The 24,867-nt window shown below is 45.7% G+C and overlaps 1 protein-coding gene across 3 annotated transcripts; it reads right to left on the bottom strand.

The window, feature by feature from the left end:
- Positions 1 to 2,669: 2,669 nt before the first annotated feature.
- Positions 2,670 to 16,183, bottom strand: cbs.S (cystathionine-beta-synthase S homeolog). Of its 3 annotated transcripts, none has more exons than XM_018248333.2 (16): positions 16,032 to 16,183; positions 11,042 to 11,235; positions 10,774 to 10,880; positions 9,487 to 9,621; positions 8,509 to 8,588; positions 7,734 to 7,868; positions 7,324 to 7,393; positions 6,745 to 6,836; positions 5,862 to 5,987; positions 5,506 to 5,590; positions 5,253 to 5,358; positions 4,312 to 4,389; positions 4,094 to 4,228; positions 3,807 to 3,915; positions 3,362 to 3,446; positions 2,670 to 3,146 (listed from the first exon to the last, which is right to left on the bottom strand). In XM_018248333.2, the coding sequence occupies exons 2-16, from the start codon at positions 11,227 to 11,229 to the stop codon at positions 2,986 to 2,988; spliced, it is 1,692 nt and encodes a 563-aa protein (XP_018103822.1). In that variant the 5' UTR covers positions 11,230 to 11,235; positions 16,032 to 16,183; the 3' UTR covers positions 2,670 to 2,985.
- Positions 16,184 to 24,867: the final 8,684 nt, after the last annotated feature.

Genomic DNA, 24,867 nt, shown 5'->3' with positions numbered 1-24,867 from the left:
ACGATCTGCTTTACCCAAAAGCTCTACTTTACCCTACCCACTACGTTCCCGCCCACTTTTCTGAATCGTACTGTGAGAGCATGCGCGCTGCCCTTACTGTATCTTGCAAGGTTGGCGGGTTTCCAGCCAAATTAGGCTACTGATTTAAAGCCCAGGCGGGTTATGAAAGTACAAACTAGCCAAGATACGGTACTTTTTGGGCCTTTGGCTGGTTTGTACTTTGGAAACCAGCCAAATGCTTTTCTTGCCCTAGTTAGGGTTGCCACATTTTATAAAAATCTTGGAGGGGATTGGAATGAAAGGGCGGACCCTGATGACAAAGGGGCGGAGCCACTATTGGCTGGGCGGGTTGTGCTGTCAAAGGGGCGGAGCCACAGCGCATTCGGCAAGAAGCCGGCAGGAAAACGGTTAGTTTTGACCAGGCTGGGGGCAGGCCACGGACTTTTGTTAGGTGTATTACAAATTTACCAGCAGCTACATTGACGGTAAATTTGTAATGCCGGCATTGATGTGCCAAGCCTGCGTCTCCCAATGCATGTTGGGTAATGTAGTTTTGGTTTAACAATTTGCCTACTGCCAAGTTTGATGTAAGACTACAATACTCAGAATGCAATGGGACTGACTTGTGTAGAAGACGGGTGTTACCAGATTTTGGGCTCTGCAACCCAGTCTCCCATCCCTCTTAAGCATTCTCGCATTTTCTGGTGACTTTCCTCAATTTCAGGCAATTTTGGAGCAAACATCTGCTGGCCACCAAAATGTTTAGCGGTTGACCTGTTTTACTAATATTTATTGTAATTATATATGAATTAAGGCCTTATGGGGCCTCTATACCTCCTGAGCCCCCTCTGTACTTATGCCCCTGGTGACAGACTAACCTGTCCTATTTTACTCCATGGAAAAATTTGCAAATCGGTGAAAATTTGAAAAAGATTTATTTTCACATATATATTCATTTTTTTTTTTTAGACTTTTTTTTTTTTTCACTGCACATATTGTGCTATTTTGGGCTACTTTTGAAGTGCCTCTTGGCTAGTTTTGGGCTGGTTTTGTAGCTGACTTTTGAAAATTAGACCTGGCAACCCTGGTATCTTGTGTGGTAACTGGGTCAGTAAGGGAAAGGGAGGCAAAAGCAAACCCTCAACCTCATATGGAGGCGAGGACCTCTTTTCTTGATAAGGCTGCTCAGCCCAGCGCTCCTTAAAGCGGACCTGTCACCCAGACACAAAAATCTGTATAATAAAAGTCCTTTTCAAATTAAACATGAAATCCAATTTCTATTTTTTATTTAAGCATTCATAGCTGTTGTAAACTCATTTAAAAATCTCAGCTGTCAATTAAATATTGTCTGCCCCTCCTCTATGCCCGTGGCATAGAGGTGGGGCAGACAATTACTTTCACTTTCAATTCAGCACTTCTTAGATGTCACTTCTCCCCACACATTCCCCCAGTTCTCTTTACCATTTAATTGTGTAGCCAGTGCATGGGGATGGACATCAGGTCCCCCATTCTTGTGCACAAACAAGATTCTGAGATGATACAAGGCTTGTCTTAATAACAGTGTCCACAAAATGGCTCCTGCCTGCTTGTTATAATTATGAATCCCAGACTGAAGGAAACAAGATTCAAATAATTTATATAGTGTAATTAAAGTTCATTTTCCTTGACTAATCTGATAAAATAGGATTTTGAATAATTTTTTCAGGTGATGGGTCCCCTTTAAAGGAGAATTCAACCTGTGGGCAAAAAATCCCATACCCCCCACCCCACGTAGACCCCCCTCCCTCCTGGCTAAGTACCCCCCCATACTTACCCCTCGATGCAGATTCTTCCAGCGAAGTTACACGCGTCCATCTACCGGCTCCTCTGTAAAGGAGGGGGGTCTACCTTGGGTGGGGGGTACGGGGTTTTTTGCCCACAGGTTGAATTCTCCTTTAAACAGACAGAATCCATGCCCTTCATCATGCCTCACTCTGCTCCTCTCCCAAACAACCTCCCCTACCCAACCATGCCCTGCTTTAGGGCCACTCACATTCTATCTGATCCTCATTGGAAGCAGCAGTCCTGTCCTGCTTTATGGCAGCTGAGATTCTAGCTATCTGTATTAGTGATGTGCAGGCCGACCCGAAACCCGCGGGTTTATTCCATGGCGGTTTCGGGCCGACTCCTGCACAAAATCTTCGACCTAGTATTGCCGGCTTCCGGCACCGGAATTTATAGACTTCCGCCTGCCTCCGCCCGCCCCTTTTGTGACGTCAGGGCGGGCGCGGGTCTATAAAAAGAGGGCAGGAGCGGGCCTGGGTTTGAGAAGGGACGGAATAGGGTCAGGTGCGGGGCGAAAAACCCTTGACCCGCACATCACTAATCTGTATAACAGATAAACAGAGCATTCTGTCCCAAACCTTCATGCAATGCATACACTGCACTTAACCCTGGATAATATAAATAATTTTTAGCTTGTTTTAGCTTGGCACCTTTCACCAATTCTGGCCCCAAATCTCCTTAGTGTGTAAGCTCTTACTCCCCAGTGAAATTCTTTGCTTGTAATAACACAGGCCTTTGCAGGAGACAAGTTTAACAAGACAGCAAAAGATGGGCAGAAAACACAACTTCCCCCTGGGCAGGTAAGCATGGTGGCATGCCCAATCGAATAGAAGCATAGCAAGGTGTTTTATGCACAATGACCTTTATTTATGAAGTGCAGTTCAGCGGCAGAATCAATCTGTGCAATAGTAACAGCCAATTCTAAGTGACCTACAGTGTGACAGGTAACAGCAGGTGGGAGCAGACAAAACAGTGAGCAATACAGGCTTTAAATGGGTTTTTTTTGCCTTCCTCAAGGTCAACTAGCAGTTAGGCAGGTTAACATTGAGTTAAAAGGTTGAACTTGATAGATATGTGTCTTTTTTTTCAACCTGATTTACTATGTTGCAGGAGGAAAGGTTTAATTGTACATAACACACTAGTGGGACATTCTCCTCCATGTTACGATGCACTGAAGTGCCGGACTCGTTCCACCAGATCCCTTTCCCCAGATTCACTGACGCGCCGCTCCCGTTCTCGCGTGATGAAATTGAGCAGATCAATGGCCGTCACCACCCCAAATACCATCTGCTTCTTACTGGAGGAGCCATCGCTGTGATCTGCTAAGAGACAGCAAGTTTGTTACTGGCTGGGAAAAGAAGGAGCAACAGATGGAGCTGAAAAATAACGGGGAAACCAGAGGGCAAACTGGACACATACTGGGGGATATATAAAGGAAGGAGAAATGGTGGGGCAAGAAGAGTAAAAAAGGGCAGAACATGGGAGGCAGAGGAGTGTTGGGCATTATAAAGGGGAAGATCTACCGACTCAGACTTACACTGAATCTGCTCGTGAAGAACCAAAGCAAAGTGATCCGTCTCCAGAATTCGGGAAAGCTTTCCTAGGCTGTCAGCCAGATTCACCTGCAATCAATGAAACATCAATATTGTGCAACCTTGCAACTACATACCTCATCTCCACCCACATGTGTCAGGCACAATATCACTGGCAACATTAGCAAATACTGCTAAATGAATTCCTCCCTGAGGCACAGGATTCAACCCAAGAAAGAATTATATGAACATGGAAACTGAATAACTGGGAGGATTCAGCCCAAGAAAGAACTCCATGGACAGGCTAATCCTATGGAAATTAGAATTTCATGGACATGCTAAACTCAAGGAAATGTCTTCACTGAACAGGCTAATCTTAAAGTATCACAATATCTAGAGATTCCCTCATAATAATGACAATAAATTCCACATTACGCCAAATCAACAAACCTGTGTGAACTGCTTATAGATGACTTTAGTGACCAGATCCGAAGGTTTCACTTTCCCAGCAAGGACAGAGGATAGCATATTCCCCAGCGTCACCATCCCCAGCACCAGCCTGTATTTTAAAGACAATATGACTGAGTTCTACAGGTTTATGTGTCAGTTCCTCCTATGCCCAAAATTTAGTTTCCAGCCCCCTAAAGTTCCAGCCAGCCACCAGTACAACGATGTCATAGATGAATGGACAGCAACAGTAAATATATTTGGCTTTGGGAGGTGGAAAGGTCACTCACCCTGTCTCAGACACAATGGGCACCTGGTCGAAGCCTTTTTCTCGCAGCAGCTGGATGGTTTGGCCACAGCTCACTGTTGGGAGAACGGTGAGGGGAGCGGAGAGAGATAGAGACGAAACCTTCAAGTTCCACCACCTGGTGCAGAAAGTAACATGGAATGGAGTGAAATGGGGCAAGTGCCCAAGACAGGACCAAGAGAGAAGAGATCCAGCTCTTACCAAGGCTTCCTTTCCTCCAGTTTTTCCACCTTCAGGAACTGCTTCTGTGTCATCCATTTGTCACTGAGGAACTTGGACCTGAGAGAGAGAATGAGATGAATCTGAGTGATCCTTAAAGGGAGGTGCAGTGGTAGAGGAGTCTGGGGAAGGAGGGCAGATATCAAGGCACTGGCATGTTGATTCCCTTGGGCACAGGGTGGCACCAACCAAGCTAAGGAAAGAAGACTTAGAATCAACTCACCCAGACCCCAGGAGTGGCAGTGGGTGAATGGGAGACCAGATTATCTGTGGTTAAAAGGGATGCTATAAATAAGAGTGTTAGAAAGTCCTGGCACCCAGACTGTGTGTGTGATGCCCCATACATGGTTTTATAGAAAGTAACCATATAGTGGGTTAGTAGTGGGCCGTTTGGGCCTCTGTGAAGTTGGAATTGCAGGGCCTATTTTGAGTACCAGACCAGGCGTGAGATGGAGACAGGGGCAAGAAAAAAACGTAGGGCAAGAAGAGGTGGGAGCATAAGTCATGAAACAGTCCAAGTAAATGGATTTGGGGCAAACGTGAAAATGGTGAATAGACTTTCTAGTTCTGTACAGAACCAAACTCACCCCCTTTCCATTGCCTTTTCCTTCTACAGTAATCCGTGAAATTTATCTAAGTGCACTCAGAGTCTTTTCAGGAAGATTTTATCGCATGCACCCCTGCCAGGGCACTGTAGGGCTATTTGCAAAGGGATGCTCACTTTTCAATCACTTCCATAAAATAGATATTCAGCCCTGCCACCTAAACTGCCATCTGATTGTTAGGTTAAGTGACACTGGCAATAGGGCAGAGGTTGGAATGACTGAAGGGTGAGTGACTGGAGGGTTCATCGAAGGAGCTGCACAGTGAATTCATATCAATCAAATTCAAACTGCCATGATGCCCCCTGGTTTCTAACTCACATGTAATTCCTGACAGAGTCTGGCAGGATCACCACGCAGCGTTGCCCCTCGCTCAGGTCCTTCGCTGCCTTCACTGCCACTGACATAGCACTGCCAGAACTGCCTCCTGCAACAGAAAAAGCCAAACATGTACCCAACATTATAAGCATGAACTGCCTCCTAGAGAGGCAAATATCAAGCATGGTGCAAGAGGACATAAAATATACCCCTAAACCCCCCTACTTATATTTTTGCTCCTCCATGCACTGCTCACCACATAACAGCCCCTCCTCTCGGATTAATGCCCGAGCCATAAAGAACGATTCCTCGTCATTAGACTTGTACCATTCATCCACCACCTGAATATGAGAGGAGAAAGGAGTCAGAACTGCCCCATAATTTTATACACGTTGCTCCGCCCCCAACATTCCCTTACTCCACCCCTATAGAATTCCTCACATTTTGCCCCACTCCTGCAAAATTCCTCACACGGCACCCCAACTTTATAGTTTTCCCTTGCTCTTCCTACCCAACTCTCACAGTTTCCTTGCCCCAACCACTGAGGAATGCCACCCACCGCCTCTTTTTACCCAAATGCCAGCATTATTCCTCCCTCTCTATGGCAATTACCGTCCGGTCCAGCACAGTAGGAATGAAGTCGTATCCTATCCCCTCCACCTCATACCCAGTCTTATCCGTTTGGTTCAGTTCTTCGGGTTCTGCTAAAATAGAACCTTCAGGATCCACTCCGACAATCTGTGGGCAGAGAGATCAGATACGATATTGTATAGATCAGAAAAACCCACAGGCAATGTGTTCAGCCAAAAAAGACTGATGTCCATGGTCCACAATCAGACAACATAACCCCCATCTATTTAATCTTCGTCCTCATTAAAGTCTTTTCAGGCACTAATATGCCTCCCCCAGTACGATCATGTGTCTGTCCCTTCCACTATCTACCTAAAGAGCTCAGGCTTATTCCCCCCAGTACTGTCTTATGTCTGTCCCATCTAGTCTGTCCCTTCCCCTATCTACCTAAGGAGCTCAGCTTATCCCCCCCCACATCCTTATGTCTGTCCCATCTAGTCTGTCTCTTACCTGCCCACTAGAGATTTGGTTTGTTCCCTCCCAGTCTGACTCTATATTAAAGCTGGCCATAGATGTAAAGATTTTTAAAAGATCCAATCATTATAGTGAGACCACGAATATTTTGAAACGATCGTTTAAATGTACGATGTGTCCATCAACTAAAAAGACCATTTCAGGCGATATTGCCAGCAAAACTGAAGAGTAGCTGCCTGCTTGGCCCTCCAAACATAGATAGATTGCACTGGGACGATAAAGATTTTTTAACCTGGCCAATGACAGATGTCGGCCGAAAAATCATAAGATGTACGATTGTTCGAATCCCACTAACCGCACAATAATTTCGAAGTATTGGTCGCTAAAATCGGTCGTTCTGCATGAAAAATCTTTGCATCTATGGGGACCGTAAGGCTATTAAACCACTTACCTTGCAATTTGGACACTTTTCTTTAAGCTTGCGTGCAAGACCAGTTATTGTTCCCCCAGTTCCAGCGCCCGCCACCAACATGTCCAACTGTCCTGAAGAAGCACAAAGAGAAGAGACATTTAATCACCCTGCTCACAGGAAGGGACAGACTAGACGGGGCAAATATAAGACAGTACTGAGGGGCTCCTGGGCAGATAGGGGAGGGTGCTTTTTTTAGGGGAGGGTATTTTTAGGGAGGATGTGGCTGTTCCTGTAGAAATGGCTCAATGTGGAGTAAACTGTAGAAAAGAAGAAAAAAATAAGCAGCAATAAAATGCCAATCCTATTAGTTCTGGGACACAGGGAACTTGATTGGGTATAAATTACCCCCCAAGAATCATTGATGAAGTTAAATTCCTTGAGTGGTAGCTAAATACACTATATCTCTGCACTCACAGCCCCCTGCGCTCTCTGCACTCACAGCCCCCCGCGCACTCTGCACTCACAGCCCCCCGCGCACTCTGCACTCACAGCCCCCCGCGCACTCTGCACCCACAGCCCCACACTACAGCACACAGACTACCCCCCCCTAATACGAACCTTCGCACTGCTGGAGGATTTCCTCTGCTGTGCTGTCATAATGAGCAAGGGGGTTACTGGCATTCCGATACTAAAACAAAGAAGAGATGGAAATATATTGAAAAATCATCAGCTTTTTAGTACCCCGAAATCTGATCTCCCCCTGCCCTGTACACCTTAATAATGTAAAGTATAAATTGTACAAGTAAATTATACAAGTAATTTATGGGCCGGTATACATGCCATAAACAACAAGTAGAAGTAACGCCTATTTTACTTTAAATAAAATCCATATGTTCCTGTTTATGAAGCAGGATTGGATAATTTCTTTGTTGTCGTTTGAATAATGACAATGAGATCTGTATAATCAACCCCCTCTACCTTCCTTCCTGTGAAATGTATGTCTCTGGCAATACCCCAATACACCTCACCTGATCCAGAATGTGGGAATTTGGGATCTCATTCTTCAGCCGCCATGCAACGCCCACGTGAGACTCTGGAGAATCAAACCGGGCGCTTGTGGGAGTCCGAACGATCTCAGCCCCAAGGGCACGTAGCACGTCCACCTGTGAAAAAGAACACCTGTGGCATTCTGGGATACCTGGTTATGGGGAGGAGGCTCCCTGCAGTTCATAAACACAAGATGTGTGGGTCCCTCTCATGCTCCTTCATGGGGTCTCACCTCTCAGCCCCTGCTGCCCACTCACTGCTCTTCTACTCAGTCTCATATTGCCATGCATAAGCACGCTCACTCATACTCATGCATAAGCACGCTCAATCATTCTCATGCATAAGCACTCATACTCATGTATAAGCACGCTCACTCATTCTCATGTATACGCATGCTCACTCATTCTCATGCATAAGCACTCATACTCACGTATAAGCACGCTCACTCATTTTCATACTCATGCATAACCATGCTCATTGTCATATTCAGATAAGCGTACAAGCTCATTCTTATGCTTACAAATAAGCACTCTCATTCATTCTCATACTCATGGATAAGCGCACAGACACTTTTACAATTTGACATCTTACTCACATTCACATGTAGCTAGACAGTAATGGCACAGCCTGTCCCCAGAACAGATGGTAGAACAGAGAGCTGCCATTGAATGTACCCCCCCCCCCACACACACACACACTCAGGGCCCTCACAGAGCTGCCATAGAGAAGCATCAGTAGATGAGAATGATCCCACACCTTCTCCATACTCATCTTCTCCGGCATGACAATGATACAGCGGTACCCCTTTACTGCTGCTGCCAGGGCCAACCCGATTCCTATAAGGGAGGAAACCAACATTACTGAGTGGGAACCCCTGGAAGGCTGGCACATAAATAAATCCCATATAACCTAAAGATCTCTTTTATCTGTGCTTTCCATCCTTTAACAACATAGCCCAACCTCCTCTATCCGTATGAACTTAATAGACTTTGTCTTTTTTCAGCCTGATTTAAACATGTAACATTGTAATTCCTCCCATCCCATAAGAACACAGACTAACCTCCTGTATCCGTTTGACTCCTCCCATCCCATAAGAACATAGACCAACCTCCTCTATCTGTATGACTCCTCCCATCCCATAAAAACATAGCCCAACCTCATCTATCCATATGACTCCTCCCATCCCATAATGTGCTCTCCCATATCCCCTCTCTCTGTCTGATCCCTTCCATTGGCTATGAGAGCAGAAATGAGGCCGTTTGCTGTGCAGAAAGAAAAGTCTGTCTGTCAGTTCCTGCTGCTGCTCTGGGGAACAGAGAACTATAATATATGACCCCCTGTTTCTTCTACTAATTGATTGTTCTGCTATACAGTGCTTTGCCCTCAAAGAGCGCTATACAAATAAAAATATACATGCATACATAATATACAAAGAAGGAGTCCAGTTAGCCGAGAGCAAACCCCAGGTTCTTATACACAGGTAACAGGACGATGTGGAGTTCTAACCCTAATAACCCTTATACACAGGTAACAGCACTATGTGGAGCCCTAACCCTAATACACAGGTAACAGGACCATGTGGAGCTAAAGGGAAGTCAGGAAGCCAATGCTGTTACGCTGACCCAATATATCTGAATCCGCCATAAGGAATGGGCTCCCCCAGCAGATCATCATTTCCCACCAGCCAATGTTCCTATCTCTCCAACCCATCCCCAGCCCACCTGGATAATTTACCTGTATTCCCAGACGTTGGCTCAATGATTGTGTCCCCAGGCTTGAGAATTCCATCTCTCTCGGCATCTTCCACCATCCGCAGACTGATGCGATCCTTTACACTGCCCCCAGCATTGAAGAACTCACACTTGGCCACTATGGAAGGAAAGAGACTGATGGGCCACTGAGTAGAGTATTTGGAAGGGCACGTTTTGACTGAGACAATAGCATCTCTTCTACTTTTTAACAGTGGCTCATGCCAAGTATGTGGAGCAACATCATAACTGGAATAGTTACACAAGACTTGTAGTTGAACAGCAGCTGAAGGGCCACAGGCTGTATGTATCTCATGGAGGCCTGCAATGTGCTCTACCCTGGGCTGAATGGTGAATGGGAATATATTTCCCTAGTGGGTGCAGAGCAGGACAGTAACACTGGATAATAGAAGTGTTAAGGCCCTCATACACGGACAGACCGAGTCGGCAGCTTATTGGCCCGTGTGTGGGGCCATATGACGAGCTTCCCCGATCAATATCTTGCCGAACGTCGGCCAGATCTCGAATTGGGCAGATTAAAAATCCTGTTGGATTGTGGCCGCATCTGTGTATGTATGCTCCCACGATCCGACCGACTGTATAGGATGCATTATTATCCGATCGTTGGGCCCTTGGGCCCACGATTGGATCAGCTCGATATCGCCCACTTCAATGTGGGCATATCAGGGAGAGATTTGCTCTTTGGCGACATTGCCAAACGAGCGGATCTCTACGTCTATGGTCACCTTAAGGCTTCGTGGCAAAATACACAAAGAAAATATTTACCGCCCCCATTTCTATGCACAGAGAGGGAAAAGGATAAGTAAACATCCATCCTTATAATGTTCCTGCCTGGAAATAATGTCCTACGCAGTGCCAGGCTGCAGCTGCCAAGTCTTTTACCCTCCATAAAGGAAACTAGCATTTGGGAAATCTTGCATTTACCCCTTAATAGAGGGCTTTTTTCTTTGCTGCACCTACCAGCCCCCCCCCACACACACCTTCGGGCAATTAGTTGGGGTTTTTATCCTTAGTGGGGCAGGGAACCTCAAATACCCCCTGGCCATGTGAAAATGCTTAAAAGGCTGAATATTCAAGGTTCTGGCTTGTGCGTGAGTTTGTGGCTCTACAGACAGTGGCTGGTGGGTGGGAAGGTTGAGTCCAGGCAGATGAAGGGAAACGTTAGGTTAGGAGGGTGCTCAGTTATTGAGGGGGAACCTGTGGCCAACATGGGGCTGGATGGGGAGAGAAGAGGGAAAGTGATAAAACTCACGCAGTTCACATTTCAGCCCAAATCTCCTCCCAATCTGATTGATCCGAACCAGCGGGGTGTCCCCGATCTTCTGCAGGATACAGGATAGAATCCGGGGCCGCTCACACCTAAGGCACAGGTATAGAAACATTAACACTGAGCACCAGGTACCCACCCCACATACCTGCCCACCCACCCAAGGAATGCCATTGGCCGGCCAGACCCCCAGACACAAACTCCCAAGGAAAGGTGTGGCCAAAGCAGGAAGCTATTCCCAGGGGCCACTCACAGTTCCACGTGGTGATGGGGGGAGTCGGTTGGTGCTTTTCCCAGTTCCCAGGTGCACTTGCTGGGCAAGTCTGGCCGAATCCACTTCCTGTCCACACTAAGCTCCGCCTGCACACTGCCATTGGTCACATGGTTTTCTTTAATGTGAGGGCAAGCGGCAGAATCCGTGGTGGGTGGCACAGCCGGCATAATGACCTGCAGGAGCAAAAGGGTAAATAGGGTGAGTATAGGAGCAAGGAGAAATACCACACAATTCTGCAGAACATTCTGCAATGTGCCCTTGGGTCCCAGGTTTGATTCTAGCCAGGGCACTATCTGAAGGGAGTTGTGTGTCCTCCGTGTCTGTGTGGGTTTCCTCCTGCACCCCGAATACTTGCAGGCAGGCTACTGAACTCCTTATAAAGCTGCCCCTAGTCAATTAGATTGTTAGCTCCACTGGAGCAGGGAATGATATGAGTGACAAATAATTTTTCACAGAGTGTGTCAGTGCTCTCTCTCTCTCTCTGTCTGTCTCTTTCTCTCTCTCCTGGGAAGAGAGGGGGTATGGAGGGAGGAGAGGGGGTATGGAGGGAAGAGACGGGGGTATGGAGGGATGAGAGGAGGTATGGAGGGAAAAGAGGGGGGTATGGAAGGAAGAGGGGGGGTATGGCGGGAAGAGAGTGGATATGGAGGGAAGAGAGTGGATATGAGGGAAGAGAGGGGGGTATGAAGGGAAGAGAGTAGGGTAGAAGAGAGGGAAGAGACGGGGTATGGAGGGAAAAGACAGAGGGAGGGAAGAGAGGGGGGTATGGAGGAAAGAGAGGGGGGTATGGAGGGAGGAGAGGGGGTATGGAGGGAAGAGAGAGGGGTATGGAAGGAAGAGAGGGGGGTATGAAGGGAAGACAGTGGATATGGAGGGAAGAGAGGGGGTATGAAGGGATGAGACGGGGGTATGGAGGGAAGAGGGGATATATAGGGCTCTGCATGGCTCAGCTCAGTAGGTGAATATTTTACAAGAAGGAGCAGCAGAAGGCTGAGCTTAACGGAACAGTAACACCAAAAAATTAAAGTGTTTTAAAGTAATGAATATATAATGTAGTGTTGCCCTGCACTGGTAAAACTGATCTGTTTGCTTAAGAAACTCTACTATAGTTTACATAAACAAGCTGCTGTGTAGCCATGGGGACAGCCATTCAAGCACAGGATAGACAGTAGATAACAGATAAGTACTACTATAGTTTATATAAACAAGTTGATGTGTTGCCATGGGGGCAGCCATTCAAGCACAGGATACACAGTAGATAACAGATAAGTACTACTATAGTTTATATAAACAAGCTGCTGTGTAGCCACGGTGGAAACTGAAAAAAGGCTACTAGGCACAGGTTAAATAGTGGATAACAGATAACACACTTATGTTCTACAGAGCTTATCTGCCGTGTGACCTGTGCCTTTTGAATGGCTGCCCCCATAGCTACACAGCAGCTTGTTTATATAAACTATAGTAGTACTTATCTGTTATCTACTGTGTATCCTGTGCTTGAATGGCTGTCCCATGGCTACACAGCAGCTTGTTTATATAAACTATAGTAGTACTTATCTGTTATCTACTGTGTGTCCTGTGCTTGAATGGCTGCCCCATGGTTAAACGTCAGCTTACTTGTTTATATAAACTATAGTTGTATTTCTGAAGCAAACACACCAGTTTTACCAGTGCACGGCAACACTACATTACATTTCCATTACTTTAAAACACTTATTTTTTGATGTTACTGTACCTTTAAAACCATAATTGTAGCTGCCTCACTGGTTAATTAAAGGAACAAATACATCAGTAGGTGCCGCCCACCCCTGAGGCAGTCCGTAATGTTATCTTATGGCTCCCTGTGCACATGGTGCTGTTATTAATACTTTAGTATCTGGCAGGTACTGGGAGACACAGGGTGGGTCAACAGGACTCTTGTATCAGCTCAATATTAGCCCATGTGACACAGGAAGAAGGGCCCCCTAGAACAGGTATTCACACACTCACACACACTCACTCTCTCACTCACTCACACACACTCACACTCACTCTCACACAGACACACACACTCACACACTCACACAGAGAGAGGTAACCAGCGGGTAAACAATAAACCAGTTGGTTAAGTTCCACCCCCTCTCGAGGCTGTTGGCACAGTCTGGTCTCTGTGGGGCCAAGTGCCTCCTCTGGGAAAATGCTGAGTAATCACACGTGTGGATTTGTCTGCAGCAAAACAAACATTTCCCACCCCCACCCCAGCACTCAGGGTCTGCTTCACTGAGCATGCTGGGAAATTGGGATCTGAATGCAGAGACTAACAGGGCTGATAGGGAAATGGGCACTCTGTCTGTTATGGGGGGGGAGTGCATTAGGGTTGGGGCAGGGAGTATATGGGGGTTGTTGTACATGGGGTGCAGGAGACAACAGTACAAGGCAGGTTAGGGATATAAAATGGTACCAGAGGGGCAAGTTGGGATAGTACCAAGGGCAGTTTGGGGTATAGGTGTAGTTAGGGGTATAAGGAGGGTACCAGGGGCAGTTTGGGGAATAGGGGCAGTACCAGGGGCAGTTTGGGGAATAGGGCTAGTACCAGGGGCAGTTTGAGGCATAGGGACAGGATGAGGTATAGGGGCAGTTTGGGGTATAATTACAGTACCAGGGGCAGTTTGGGGCATAGGGGCAGTACCAGGGGCAGTTTGGGGTAATTTGGAGTATAAGGACAGTACCAGGGGCAGTTTGGAGCATAGGGGCAGTACCAGGGGCAGTTTGGGGTAATTTGGAGTATAAGGACAGTACCAGGGGCAGTTTGGGGCATAGGGGCAGTACCAGGAGCAGTTTGGAGTATAAGGACAGTACCAGGGGCAGTTTGGGGCATAGGGGCAGTACCAGGGGCAGTTTGGGGAAATTTGGAGTATAAGGACAGTACCAGGGGCAGTTTGGGGCATAATGGCAGTACCAGGAGCAGTTTGGAGTATAAGGACATTACCAGGGGCAGTTTGGGGCATAGGGGCAGTTTGGGGCATATGGGCAGTACCAGGGGCAGTTTGGGGCATAGGGTCAGGTTGAGGTATAGGGGCAGTTTGGGGTATAAGGACAGTACCAGGGGCATAGGGGCAGTACTGGGGGCAGTTTGGATTATAAGGACAGTACCAGGGGCAGTTTGGGGCATAGGGGCAGTTTGGGGTATAAGGACAGTACCAAGGGCAGTTTGGGGCATAGGAGCAGTACCAGGGTCAGTTTGGGGAAATTTGGAGTATAAGGACAGTACCAGGGGCAGTTTGGGGCATAGGTTCAGGTTGAAGTATAGGGGCAGTTTGGGGTATAAGGACAGTACCAGGGGCAGTTTGGGGCATAGGGGCAGTACCAGGGGCAGTTGGGGGCATAGGGGCAGTACCAGGGGCAGTTTGGGGAAATTTGGAGTATAAGGACAGTACCAGGGGCAGTTTGGGGCATAGGGGCAGTACCAGGAGCAGTTTGGAGTATAAGAACAGTACCAGGGGCAGTTCGGATTATAAGGACAGTACCAGGGGCGGTTTGGGGCATAGGGGCAGTACCAGGAGCAGTTTGGAGTATAAGGACATTACCAGGGGCAGTTTGGGGCATTGGGGCATAGGGGCAGTACCAGGGGCAGTTTTGGGAATAGGTTCAGGTTGAGGTATAGGGGCAGTTTGGGGCATATGGGGCAGTAACATGGGCATTTTGGGGAAATTTGGAGTATAAGGACAGTACCAGGGGCAGTTTGGTGTATAAGGACAGTACCAGGGGCAGTTTTGGGTATAAGGACAGTACCAGGGGCAGTTTGGAGTATAAGGACAGTACCAGGGGCAGTTTGGGGCATAGGGGCAGTACCAGGGGCAGTTTGGGGAAATTTGGAGTATAAGGACAGTACCAGGGGCAGTTTGGGGCATAATGGCAGTACCAGGAGCAGTTTGGAGTATAAGGACATTACCAGGGGCAGTTTGGGGCATAGGGGCAGTTTGGGGCATATGGGCAGTTTGGGGCATAGGGTCAGGTTGAGGTATAGGGGCAGTTTGGGGTATAAGGACAGTACCAGGGGCATAGGGGCAGTACTGGGGGCAGTTTGGATTATAAGGACAGTACCAGGGGCAGTTTGAGGCATAGGGGCAGTACCAGGGGCAGTTTGGGGCATAGGGGCAGTTTGGGGTATAAGGACAGTACCAAGGGCAGTTTGGGGCATAGGAGCAGTACCAGGGTCAGTTTGGGGAAATTTGGAGTATAAGGACAGTACCAGGGGCAGTTTGGGGCATAGGTTCAGGTTGAAGTATAGGGGCAGTTTGGGGTATAAGGACAGTACCAGGGGCAGTTTGGGGCATAGGGGCAGTACCAGGGGCAGTTGGGGGCATAGGGGCAGTACCAGGGGCAGTTTGGGGAAATTTGGAGTATAAGGACAGTACCAGGGGCAGTTTGGGGCATAGGGGCAGTACCAGGAGCAGTTTGGAGTATAAGAACAGTACCAGGGGCAGTTCGGATTATAAGGACAGTACCAGGGGCGGTTTGGGGCATAGGGGCAGTACCAGGAGCAGTTTGGAGTATAAGGACATTACCAGGGGCAGTTTGGGGCATTGGGGCAGTACCAGGGGCAGTTTTGGGAATAGGTTCAGGTTGAGGTATAGGGGCAGTTTGGGGCATATGGGGCAGTAACATGGGCATTTTGGGGAAATTTTGAGTATAAGGACAGTACCAGGGGCAGTTTGGAGTATAAGGACAGTACCAGGGGCAGTTTGGATTATAAGGACAGTACCAGGGGCAGTTTGAGGCATAGGGGCAGTTTGAGGCATAGGGGCAGTACCAGGGGCAGTTTGGGGTATAAATACAGTACCAGGTGCAGTTTGGAGTATACGGACAGTCCAGGTGCAGTTAGGGGGTATAAGGACAGTACCAGGGGCAGATTAGAGTATAGGAATCGTACCAAGTGGCCTGGGACAGAAAGAAGGGGTGGCCCCGGTTCCCCACACAGAGCTCTCACCTCTCGGGCTTCTCTCCTAATGCTGCAATCCCCCCAGCTGCCTTCGATCCACGCTTGGAACTCAACTCGCGTTGATTGGCTGGAGAAACAGGGGCCGGTACATCTGCCACCCTATTGGTGTACGCAAAGGCGGTGCCATACAGTGGCTCCGTTGATTGGCTATGGGCGAGGAGGTCGGCCCGACTCTTAGCAAACCGGGAAAGCCAATAGGGTACAAGGGCGTGTCTCTATCCCGCCAGCCATGTGACCCAGAAAGCAGCGACTTTTATGGAATTTAAAGGGACAGCGGAATGAGCCTTCGTCTGCGCTTTGTCATCGTGATCCTCGATGTATAGATTTGTATAGCGCCAGCGCGTTACTGCGCGTTACCTGCCTGTGTAACAAGGGAATAAGAATGGGATCAAGGAACTCTGAGTATCACTCATGTATTATAAGGGATAATGTACCCCTACTGTAAATTATAAGGATATTAGAAGTCACTGAGGGGTTCTGTGACTATATAAAGGCACAAGGCTGCAGGCTGAGTTATACAGGGAACTCTGAGTATCACTCATGTATTATAAGGGATAATGTACCCCTACTGTAAATGATAAGGATATTAGAAGTCACTGAGGGGTTCTGTGACTATATAAAGGCACAAGGCTGCAGGCTGAGTTATACAGGGAACTCTGAGTATCACTCATGTATTATAAGGGATAATGTACCCCTACTGTAAATTATAAGGATATTAGAAGTCACTGAGGGGTTCTGTGACTATATAAAGGCACAAGACTGCAGGCTGAGTTATACAGGGAACTCTGAGTATCACTCATGTATTATAAGGGATAATGTACCCCCTACTGTAAAAGATAAGGATGTTAGAAGTCACTGAGGGGTTCTGTGACCATATAAAGGCACAAGGCTGCAGGCTGAGTTATGCAGGGAACTCGGAGTATCACTCATGTATTATAAGGGATAATGTACCCCCTACTGCAAATGATAAGGATATTAGAAGTCACGGAGGGTTCTGTGACCATATAAAGGCACAAGGCTACAGGCTGAGTTATACAGGGAACTGAGGAGTTGGGTAAAACCACTCTTAAATATTTTATGGATTTTCAGAAGATGTAGAGGAAATTCCAGAGAGGTTCATAAAACGTAAATATCCCTGACGAAGATCAATAAAATGTGGTGGATCTGGGTGGGTCTCAGACTTTATAGTGCCGGTCCAACTGTCAGCATATACTGTCATCATATAAATAGGGGTGTAATTCCCAATAGTTACCACTGGGTGTCATTGTGTACTCACATTTCCTGGCTTAAACTCCATATAATGATGCAATAAGTTTGCCAGGGGGGGGGCAGAAGGGCAGATTTGCTGCTGTACTGACCCACCTGAGCAGAACCAGCCCAGCCTCCCTCCATAGTTGCCCCATTCAGCTCATTATTGGCTTTATCATGAGAGGACTTATTTGGTTAGAATGGGCAGAAATGACTGGAGGAGTTTACAGGGACAGGGCCGGATATACATTGCAGGCGCCCCTAGGCCCGCTGCCATTCATCGCCCCTGTACCCTCCCCTTTATTCGTGCAAATTTTCATCATCAGGACTGGAGCAATGGGGATTTGTGCATGGGTAATTAAAAAAATATTGTATTTCCTATGCATCCCCAGGGTTTCTGAACCAATGTGGGTGTGGCTGGGCAGCATGCCGCCCCCTAAAATCCTGCCACCCTAGACCCGGGCCTTGGTGGTCTTTCCACAAATCTGGCCTGAACAGGGAAGCAATGCCCGTAGAGCACCAGCAGTCTAAACCCACAGGTGAGGTGGCACTAAGCTATGGTACGGTTTTGTCCCAGACAGTCCAGTTTGCAGAAGAGCTGCCCAGGTCTCCAAATTAAGAAAACTGTTCAGGACACCCCTAGACTGATGCGTGTCATAGTCCTGCCCCCACAATGTCACAGCCAATCTCACCTGGCCTTTGATAGATCTCTCAGTTTGCCATATATCTGGAGGGGTCAATCACATTGCAGATCACCTCAGCATGTGTCTACCAAAAGAGCTGGGAATAGTGGTGGACAGCAAATGGATTTAACACTATTCAAGATGTATCAAGAGAATCTAAACCACTCTTGTGGGAAATACTACTTATGAACCATCACATACCACTCAAGGAATAGTATAGATTTTAACAAATCAATCACTTCACAACAAAGATGATGGGACAGTCTCAGTCAGATCACAATATTTGAACATCTTTGCAATAACCCAACCCGCAAGCACAAAATTTAGTCTTTTATACGCTGAGATTCTCAACTCAACCCAACCAAGAGAGAAAACAAAAGCAATTGGGAACATATATTAGGGAATCTCTAGAGAAAGAAGAATTGGAGAAAACACAGAGAAATATGACAAAGCATCCATTAACATCTGCATAAAAGAAAATGTATACAAACTATACCATGATCGGTACTATACACCCAAAAAAACGACACAAATGGTTTCACACAACAAACTTATGCCCACGCAGATGTGGGAAAATAGCAGATAAAATGTACATGTGGTGGACATGTGATATGATAAAACAGACATGGAAAGAGGTATTTAAAACCATAAATGAAACCTTGGCAATGAACCTACAACTCGACCCATGGCTGGCTCTTTTATTACAAAAACCAACCCAGACCGCAGCAAATGAACATAGACTATGTACACAAATATGTCTGATTTGCCAAATGCATTAAAGTCTACGGCGACAATTTTTTTTGATACACAACAATTATTTCACCCATTGTCTTTAATGAGCATCTTTGTTGCGGCAAAACATTTTGCTCATCACTAATCATCACCCATTGCTGTCAACTAAAGATAATGTTCTTCACCCAAATCCAAACAGTTGGACCTTATCTGCTGAATGATTGGAAGGGAAACGTAAACAAAGGGATTTGTGATAATTCCATCAATACCTTAATGGCAGCCAGAAAGTCCTCCACTTCTGGAAAATGCCAAAAACCACAAGGGAAACTTTTTATGTTGTTTTTCATTGTGAACTTCCTGCATTCTGGACTGGAAAGAGGATTTTGGTTATGTCTTATCTTTGTGATGTTTAATGGGCCAATCAGAGCTCACCAAGAGATATTTTCAAGGGTCACAAAGAATGAAACCTGCTGTGGGCCTCTAGTTGTGCAAACTCTTACTTCAGCACCATTTGAGCCCTTACAAGTCCTTCACAAATACCTTCATTTGAAGGAAATGTTCCTATTGGCTATGTTCTTGGCCAGGAGGCTGGGACAGCTGCATGCTCTTGCTATGGTTGTGTTGTGGACAGTTTTATTCCAAAAGTAACATCCACTTTCCACAGATCACATTCAGTTATTTCATATATGGATTCAGATGCCCTGGTTACAAAAATATTCTAGAGCTTATTCTAAGCTAGGGTTCCAAGTGACACTCTGTCAAAGTGAATAAGTCATGAGGAGCACCTCCAACTGTTCCACTTCTGGGAAAATTCAATGCATGCTCTATGGGCTTTGGAACCATCCTGGTCCTTCCATGCCAGGCCTCAACAGAAGACATATGACAGGCAGGAGTATGGGCCTCCTTGTATACCTCTATAAAACATTATAAAAATTACAGTGACTTCTTCGAATATGTCCACCTTTGGGAACTCTGTGCTCATTGCAGAGTAAATGTGTTTGTCCCTCCCAGTCTCTTTTTTTTTTGCTTGGCTACTTCCCTTTGCTTCCCACTGCCATGTGGAAAGAACTGGAAAAGTTCCAGAATGCACTAACACACCCTGGCACTGCAAGTGGTATGAATCCCTGGTGCACTGTGATGGAGGAATCGGCAACCTCACACCCAATGTGACAAAAAGAAATCACTGGCACACAGGCCCGGATTTGTGAAAAGCCCCAGGCCTAGGGTGGCAGGATTTAAGGGGGCGGCATGCTGCCCAACCACACCCACATTGGTTCAAAAACACTGGGAATGCGCAGAAGATACAATAATTTTGTAAATTTTCCGTGCCCAATCCACATTGCTCTGGTCCCGATTATGAAAATTTGCCTGAATAAAGGGGGGGGGGCATGGGCGACCAATGACAGTGGGCCTAGGGGCGCCCGCTATGTAAATCCGGCCGTGCTGGCACACAAGGTAAATTCTGGCAGGGTGAGCCCTTACATTTTATCAAGCATACAGGAAATTAGTGCACATAACAATTAAAAGCTTAAGCAATTAACATAACATAATGAGTTGGCGTGACAGCAAGAGCATAGCAAGGTAATTAAGAAAATGTGCAAAGGCCAATAGAAAGTCCACATATGAGATCCAAAGAATACATTTGCCTCATGATGTAAAATCCATAGTCCATCACAAAAGTGTCAACCATAGAAAAAAGTAAAAAAAATTGTAGGAAGAAAAAAATGTTCTTTAAAGTGAAAAAAATCATGAACCTTGGAGTGAAAAAAATCAGAGGCATTTAAAGGGGCTGTTCACCTTCCAAACACTTTTTTCAGTTCAGTTGTTTTCAGATTGTTCCCCAGAAATAAAGACTTTTTTTACTTTTTATTTTTTACCGTTTTCTCGAAATCAAAGTTTTAAGTTTAATGTGGTGTTTGAGTCTGGCAGCTCAATAATTCAGGCGCAGACTCTAAACTGTAACAATTTTGCTACATTTAGTTGATACATTTCTCAGCAGCATCTCTGGAGTATTAGCAACTATTGTATCAATTCTAACAGATTCTGCTCAGCAGGGACAAAGATAAGAAATATATCAACTAAATATATCAATTTAGAACAGTTTACAGAGTCGGCGACCCCCCCTCCCAGAGCTGCTTTAGAAGGTGAAAAATAAAACTTTAAACTTTAATATTAGAAAAATGGTCACACATAGAAAGTAATTGGAAAAAGTCTTTATTTCTAGTGAACTATCTGAAACCAACTGAACTGAGAAAAGTGTTTGAAGGTGAACAAATCCTTTAATATTGACGGGTGTCCATACAAAACTGGGGTATAAATGCAATTGGAAAATACATCCAAGGGAAGTAATACTGGTAGCATAGTAGCAAAAAAGTAGCATTAAAGTTAGTAACAATATAAGTTACAACCGGCAGTGTTTTGATACATAGAAGGAAACATTCAAGGTAATAAAGTTTATATCTAAAGGTGGCCATACAGGGGCCGATAAAAGGCGCTGATAGACCAAGTCGGCAGCTTATTTGCCCGTGTATGGGGCCCCCTGACGGGCTTCCCCGATCGAGATCTGGCCGAAAGTCGGCCAGATCTCGATCGGATAGCACAAAAAATCCCGTCCGGTCCCGTGATCAGACCCCCATTCGTTAGGATCCGATCGTTGGGCCCTAGGGCCCACGATCGGATCAGCCTGATATTGCCCACCTCAAGGTGGGCATATCAGAGAGAGATCCGCTCGTTTGGCGACATCGCCAAACGAATGGATCTCTTCGTGTATGGCCACCTTTACCCTATATGGGGAGGGGAATCTGACCCTGAGGCAATTCCAGCAAGCTGCTTATCTAAAAGGAAAAGCAAAGCAATTAAGTATTAAAAAAGTTGATAAAAAGCAAGCCATATTTAATTCTTTATTTAACCCTTTCGGGTAGCGAGAAAACCAAATCTGATAACTTTCTCTCTGCAATAAAGTTTAAAGGGATCCTGTCATTGGAAAACATGTTTTTTTTCAAAACGCATCAGTTAATAGTGCTGCTACAGCAGAATTCTGCACTGAAATCCATTTCTCAAAAGAGCAAACAGATTTTTTTATATTCAATTTTGAAATCTGACATGGGGCTAGACATTTTGTCAATTTCCCAGCTGCCCCCAGTCATGTGACTTGTGCCTGCACTTTAGGAGAGAAATGCTTTCTGGCTGGCTGCTCTTTTTCCTTCTCAATGTAACTGAATGTGTCTCAGTGGGACATGGGTTTTTTTACTATTGAGTGCTGTTCTTAGATCTACCAGGCAGATGTTATCTTGTGTTAGTGAGCTGCTATCTGGTTACCTTCCCATTGTTCTTTTGTTTGGCTGCTGGGGGGAAAAGGGAGGGGGTGATATCACTCTAACTTGCAGTACAGCAGTAAAGAGTGATTAAAGTTTATCAGAGCACAAGTCACATGACTTGGGGCAGCTGGGAAATTGACAATATGTCTAGCCCCATGTCAGATTTCAAAATTGAATATATAAAAATCTGTTTGCTATTTTGAGAAATAGATTTCAGTGCAGAATTCTGCTGGAGCAGCACTATTAACTAATTCATTTTGAAAACATTTTTTTCCCATGACAGTATCCCTTTAATGCTATTAACAACTTTAATGCTACTTTTTTGCTACTATGCCACCAGTATTACTTCCCTTGGATGTATTTTCCAATTGCATTTATACCCCAGTTTTGTATGGACACTTATCAATATTAAAGGATTTGTTCACCTTCAAACACTTTTCTCAGTTCAGTTGGTTTCAGATAGTTCACCAGAAAGAAAGACTTTTTCCAATTATTTTCTATTTTCCCGAAAGGGTTAAATAAAGAATTCAATATGGCTTGCTTTTTATCAACTTTTCTGAAACTTAATTGCTTTGCTTTTCCTTTTAGATAAGCAGCTTGCTGGAATTGCCTCAGGGTCAGATCCCCCTCCCCGTATAGGGTAAGATAGAAACTTTATTACCTTGAATGTTTCCTTTCATGTATCAAAATGCTGCTGCTTGTAACTTATATTGTTACTAAACTTAATGCTACTTTTTTGCTACTATGCACCCAGTATTACTTCCCTTGGATGTATTTTCTATTTGCATTTATACCCCAGTTTTGTATGGACACTTGTCGATATTAAATGCTTCTGATGTTTTTCACTCAAAAGTTCATGATGTTTTTCACTTTAAAGGATATTATTTTACCTTCCTGCTTTTTTCTATGTTCGAGACTTGTGTGATGGACTATGGACTTTACATGAGGCAGATGTATTCTTTGATCTCATATGTGGACTCTCTAATGGCTTTTGCACGTTTTCTTAATTATCTTGCTATGCTCTTGCTGTCATGCCCACTCATTATGTTATGTTAATGGCTTAAAGGAAAACTATACCCGCCGCCCAAACAACGTAGGTCTCTATAAAAAGATATCACAGAAAACAGCTCATTTGTAAAACCCTGCTTCATGTAAATAAACCATTTTCATAATAATATACTTTTCTAGTAAAGTAGTAATATTATTTATTTTAAAAAATAAGGGCCGCCCCCTGGGATCGTATGATTCACTGTGCACAAAACCAAACAAACTATACTTCTTAGGTCACATGAGCCAATTAACAGACAGAGTTCTGTCTTTTGCTTAAGTATTCATTTGGGGGTATAGTTTTCCTTTAAGCTTTAAATTGTTACATGCACTAATTTCCTGTATGCTTGACAAAGGGGTTTCACCCCGAAACGTTGCATGCTGCAATAAAATTTAAGGAAGAACAGGAAAAGAACATCTTGATAAGTATATTTGCTACAAACCATTTGCTCCCACGTGGGCCCTTTCAGGCCGGCCAGTACAGCTGGCACTTACTTTGTTGCACTCTGGTAGTTCATCTCAGAAATTGCTATGAGGGCAAATGGGTAATTACTTGGGAAGACTCTGGACCCAACCCCTTATCCAGTGAGGGACTTGAGTTGAGCTCAGCCAATAAGAGGCCTCCTTCTTAAATCAAAGTGGATCTTCCAGGGGGGGCACCACATGCAACATGACTAAGTCTTGGGGGAGGGGTTCACAGAAACCTATGACTTACCATTGTCTGAAATTAAGGAACCCTTTGCAGCTGCCACTCATTTGCATATTGGGCAAAAAGTGTTGTTGCCCAGATGATGTGTGACTTGGTTTGGTTCAGCTCATCCTCGGGTTCCCTCATCTTTATGATGTTAAAGACTGAGGGGGCAGAATTGCTTTAACATTAATTATAGCTAGGGTTGCCACCCGGCCAGTATTTTACCGGCCTAGCCGGTAAAACACCCGCCAAGGCCGGGTTTGGTATTATTGCCGGTAAATTTGTAATATCCCTAACTAAAGCCCATGGCCCACCCTCATCTGCTCAAAATTTACATTTTCTTCACAGCCTGGCCAATCGACTCTGACTCTGCGACTCTGCCCCCTTTGACGTCACGCCCCACCCCTTTTTTACAGCCCCCAGCACCGGCCGGTGCAAACTTTATTGAAAGGTGGCAACCCTGGTAGTATAGTGGGCCAGCAGGAATGCCCACCGCACCCTCGGTGATCCTTTCCCCTTGGTGCCTGGTTCTAATATGGCGTGTGCGGCGCGCACTTCTGGGGGTTTACACTCCAAAGGGACATGATGTCATTGCGCTTTGGCGTGAAGTTTGAAAATTTAAAGGGGCTTTGGGCTGAAATCATTGCCCATTGTTATGTCTAATTTGATAATTTCCTGGGTGCAATTTTGTCTGTGATTCTCTGGTTTTTGATCCTGGCCTGCCTGACCTTGCTGAACTCCACCAATACCGACCCTTGACTGCCTGACCATTCATGAACTCTGCCTGTACCGACCCTGGCCTGTCTAACCTTGCCTGAACCCAGCCAGTACCAACCACTGTCTGACCTTGTGTGAACTCTGCCTGTAGCGACTCCAGCCTGCCTGACCACACTATATTGTCTACTCCTTGCAAAGTTGGTGTTGCCTTCCATCCTAAACTTGCATAACAAACCTCTTGTCCAGAACTCTTTGCTTTGCTCCTCTCATATTAAGACCTGACGCATCTGAGGCCAAAGGTGGCTGCTACAAGCAGAAGACTGAGCTGAGACCGGGAGCCTAGCAATAGTTCTGAATTCAGGGTGCCGATCGTGACAGATGGAAGACCA

This window comes from Xenopus laevis, chromosome 2S (genome assembly GCF_017654675.1).
Source record: "Xenopus laevis strain J_2021 chromosome 2S, Xenopus_laevis_v10.1, whole genome shotgun sequence".
Classification (NCBI taxonomy): Eukaryota; Metazoa; Chordata; class Amphibia; order Anura; family Pipidae; genus Xenopus; species Xenopus laevis.
This window is presented reverse-complemented; position numbering and strand designations above follow the sequence as displayed.

Excerpts from the sequence above, each read along its gene's own strand:
- cbs.S (XM_018248333.2), bottom strand. The coding sequence starts at position 11,229 with ATGCCGGCTGTGCCACCCACCACGGATTCTGCCGCTTGCCCTCACATT. Across the intron at positions 5,988-6,744 it reads AAAAGTGTCCAAATTGCAAG|ATTGTCGGAGTGGATCCTGA; the intron begins GTAAGTGGTTTA and ends CTCTGCCCACAG. Across the intron at positions 4,390-5,252 it reads GACTCTGTCAGGAATTACAT|GTCCAAGTTCCTCAGTGACA; the intron begins GTGAGTTAGAAA and ends TCTCTCTCTCAG.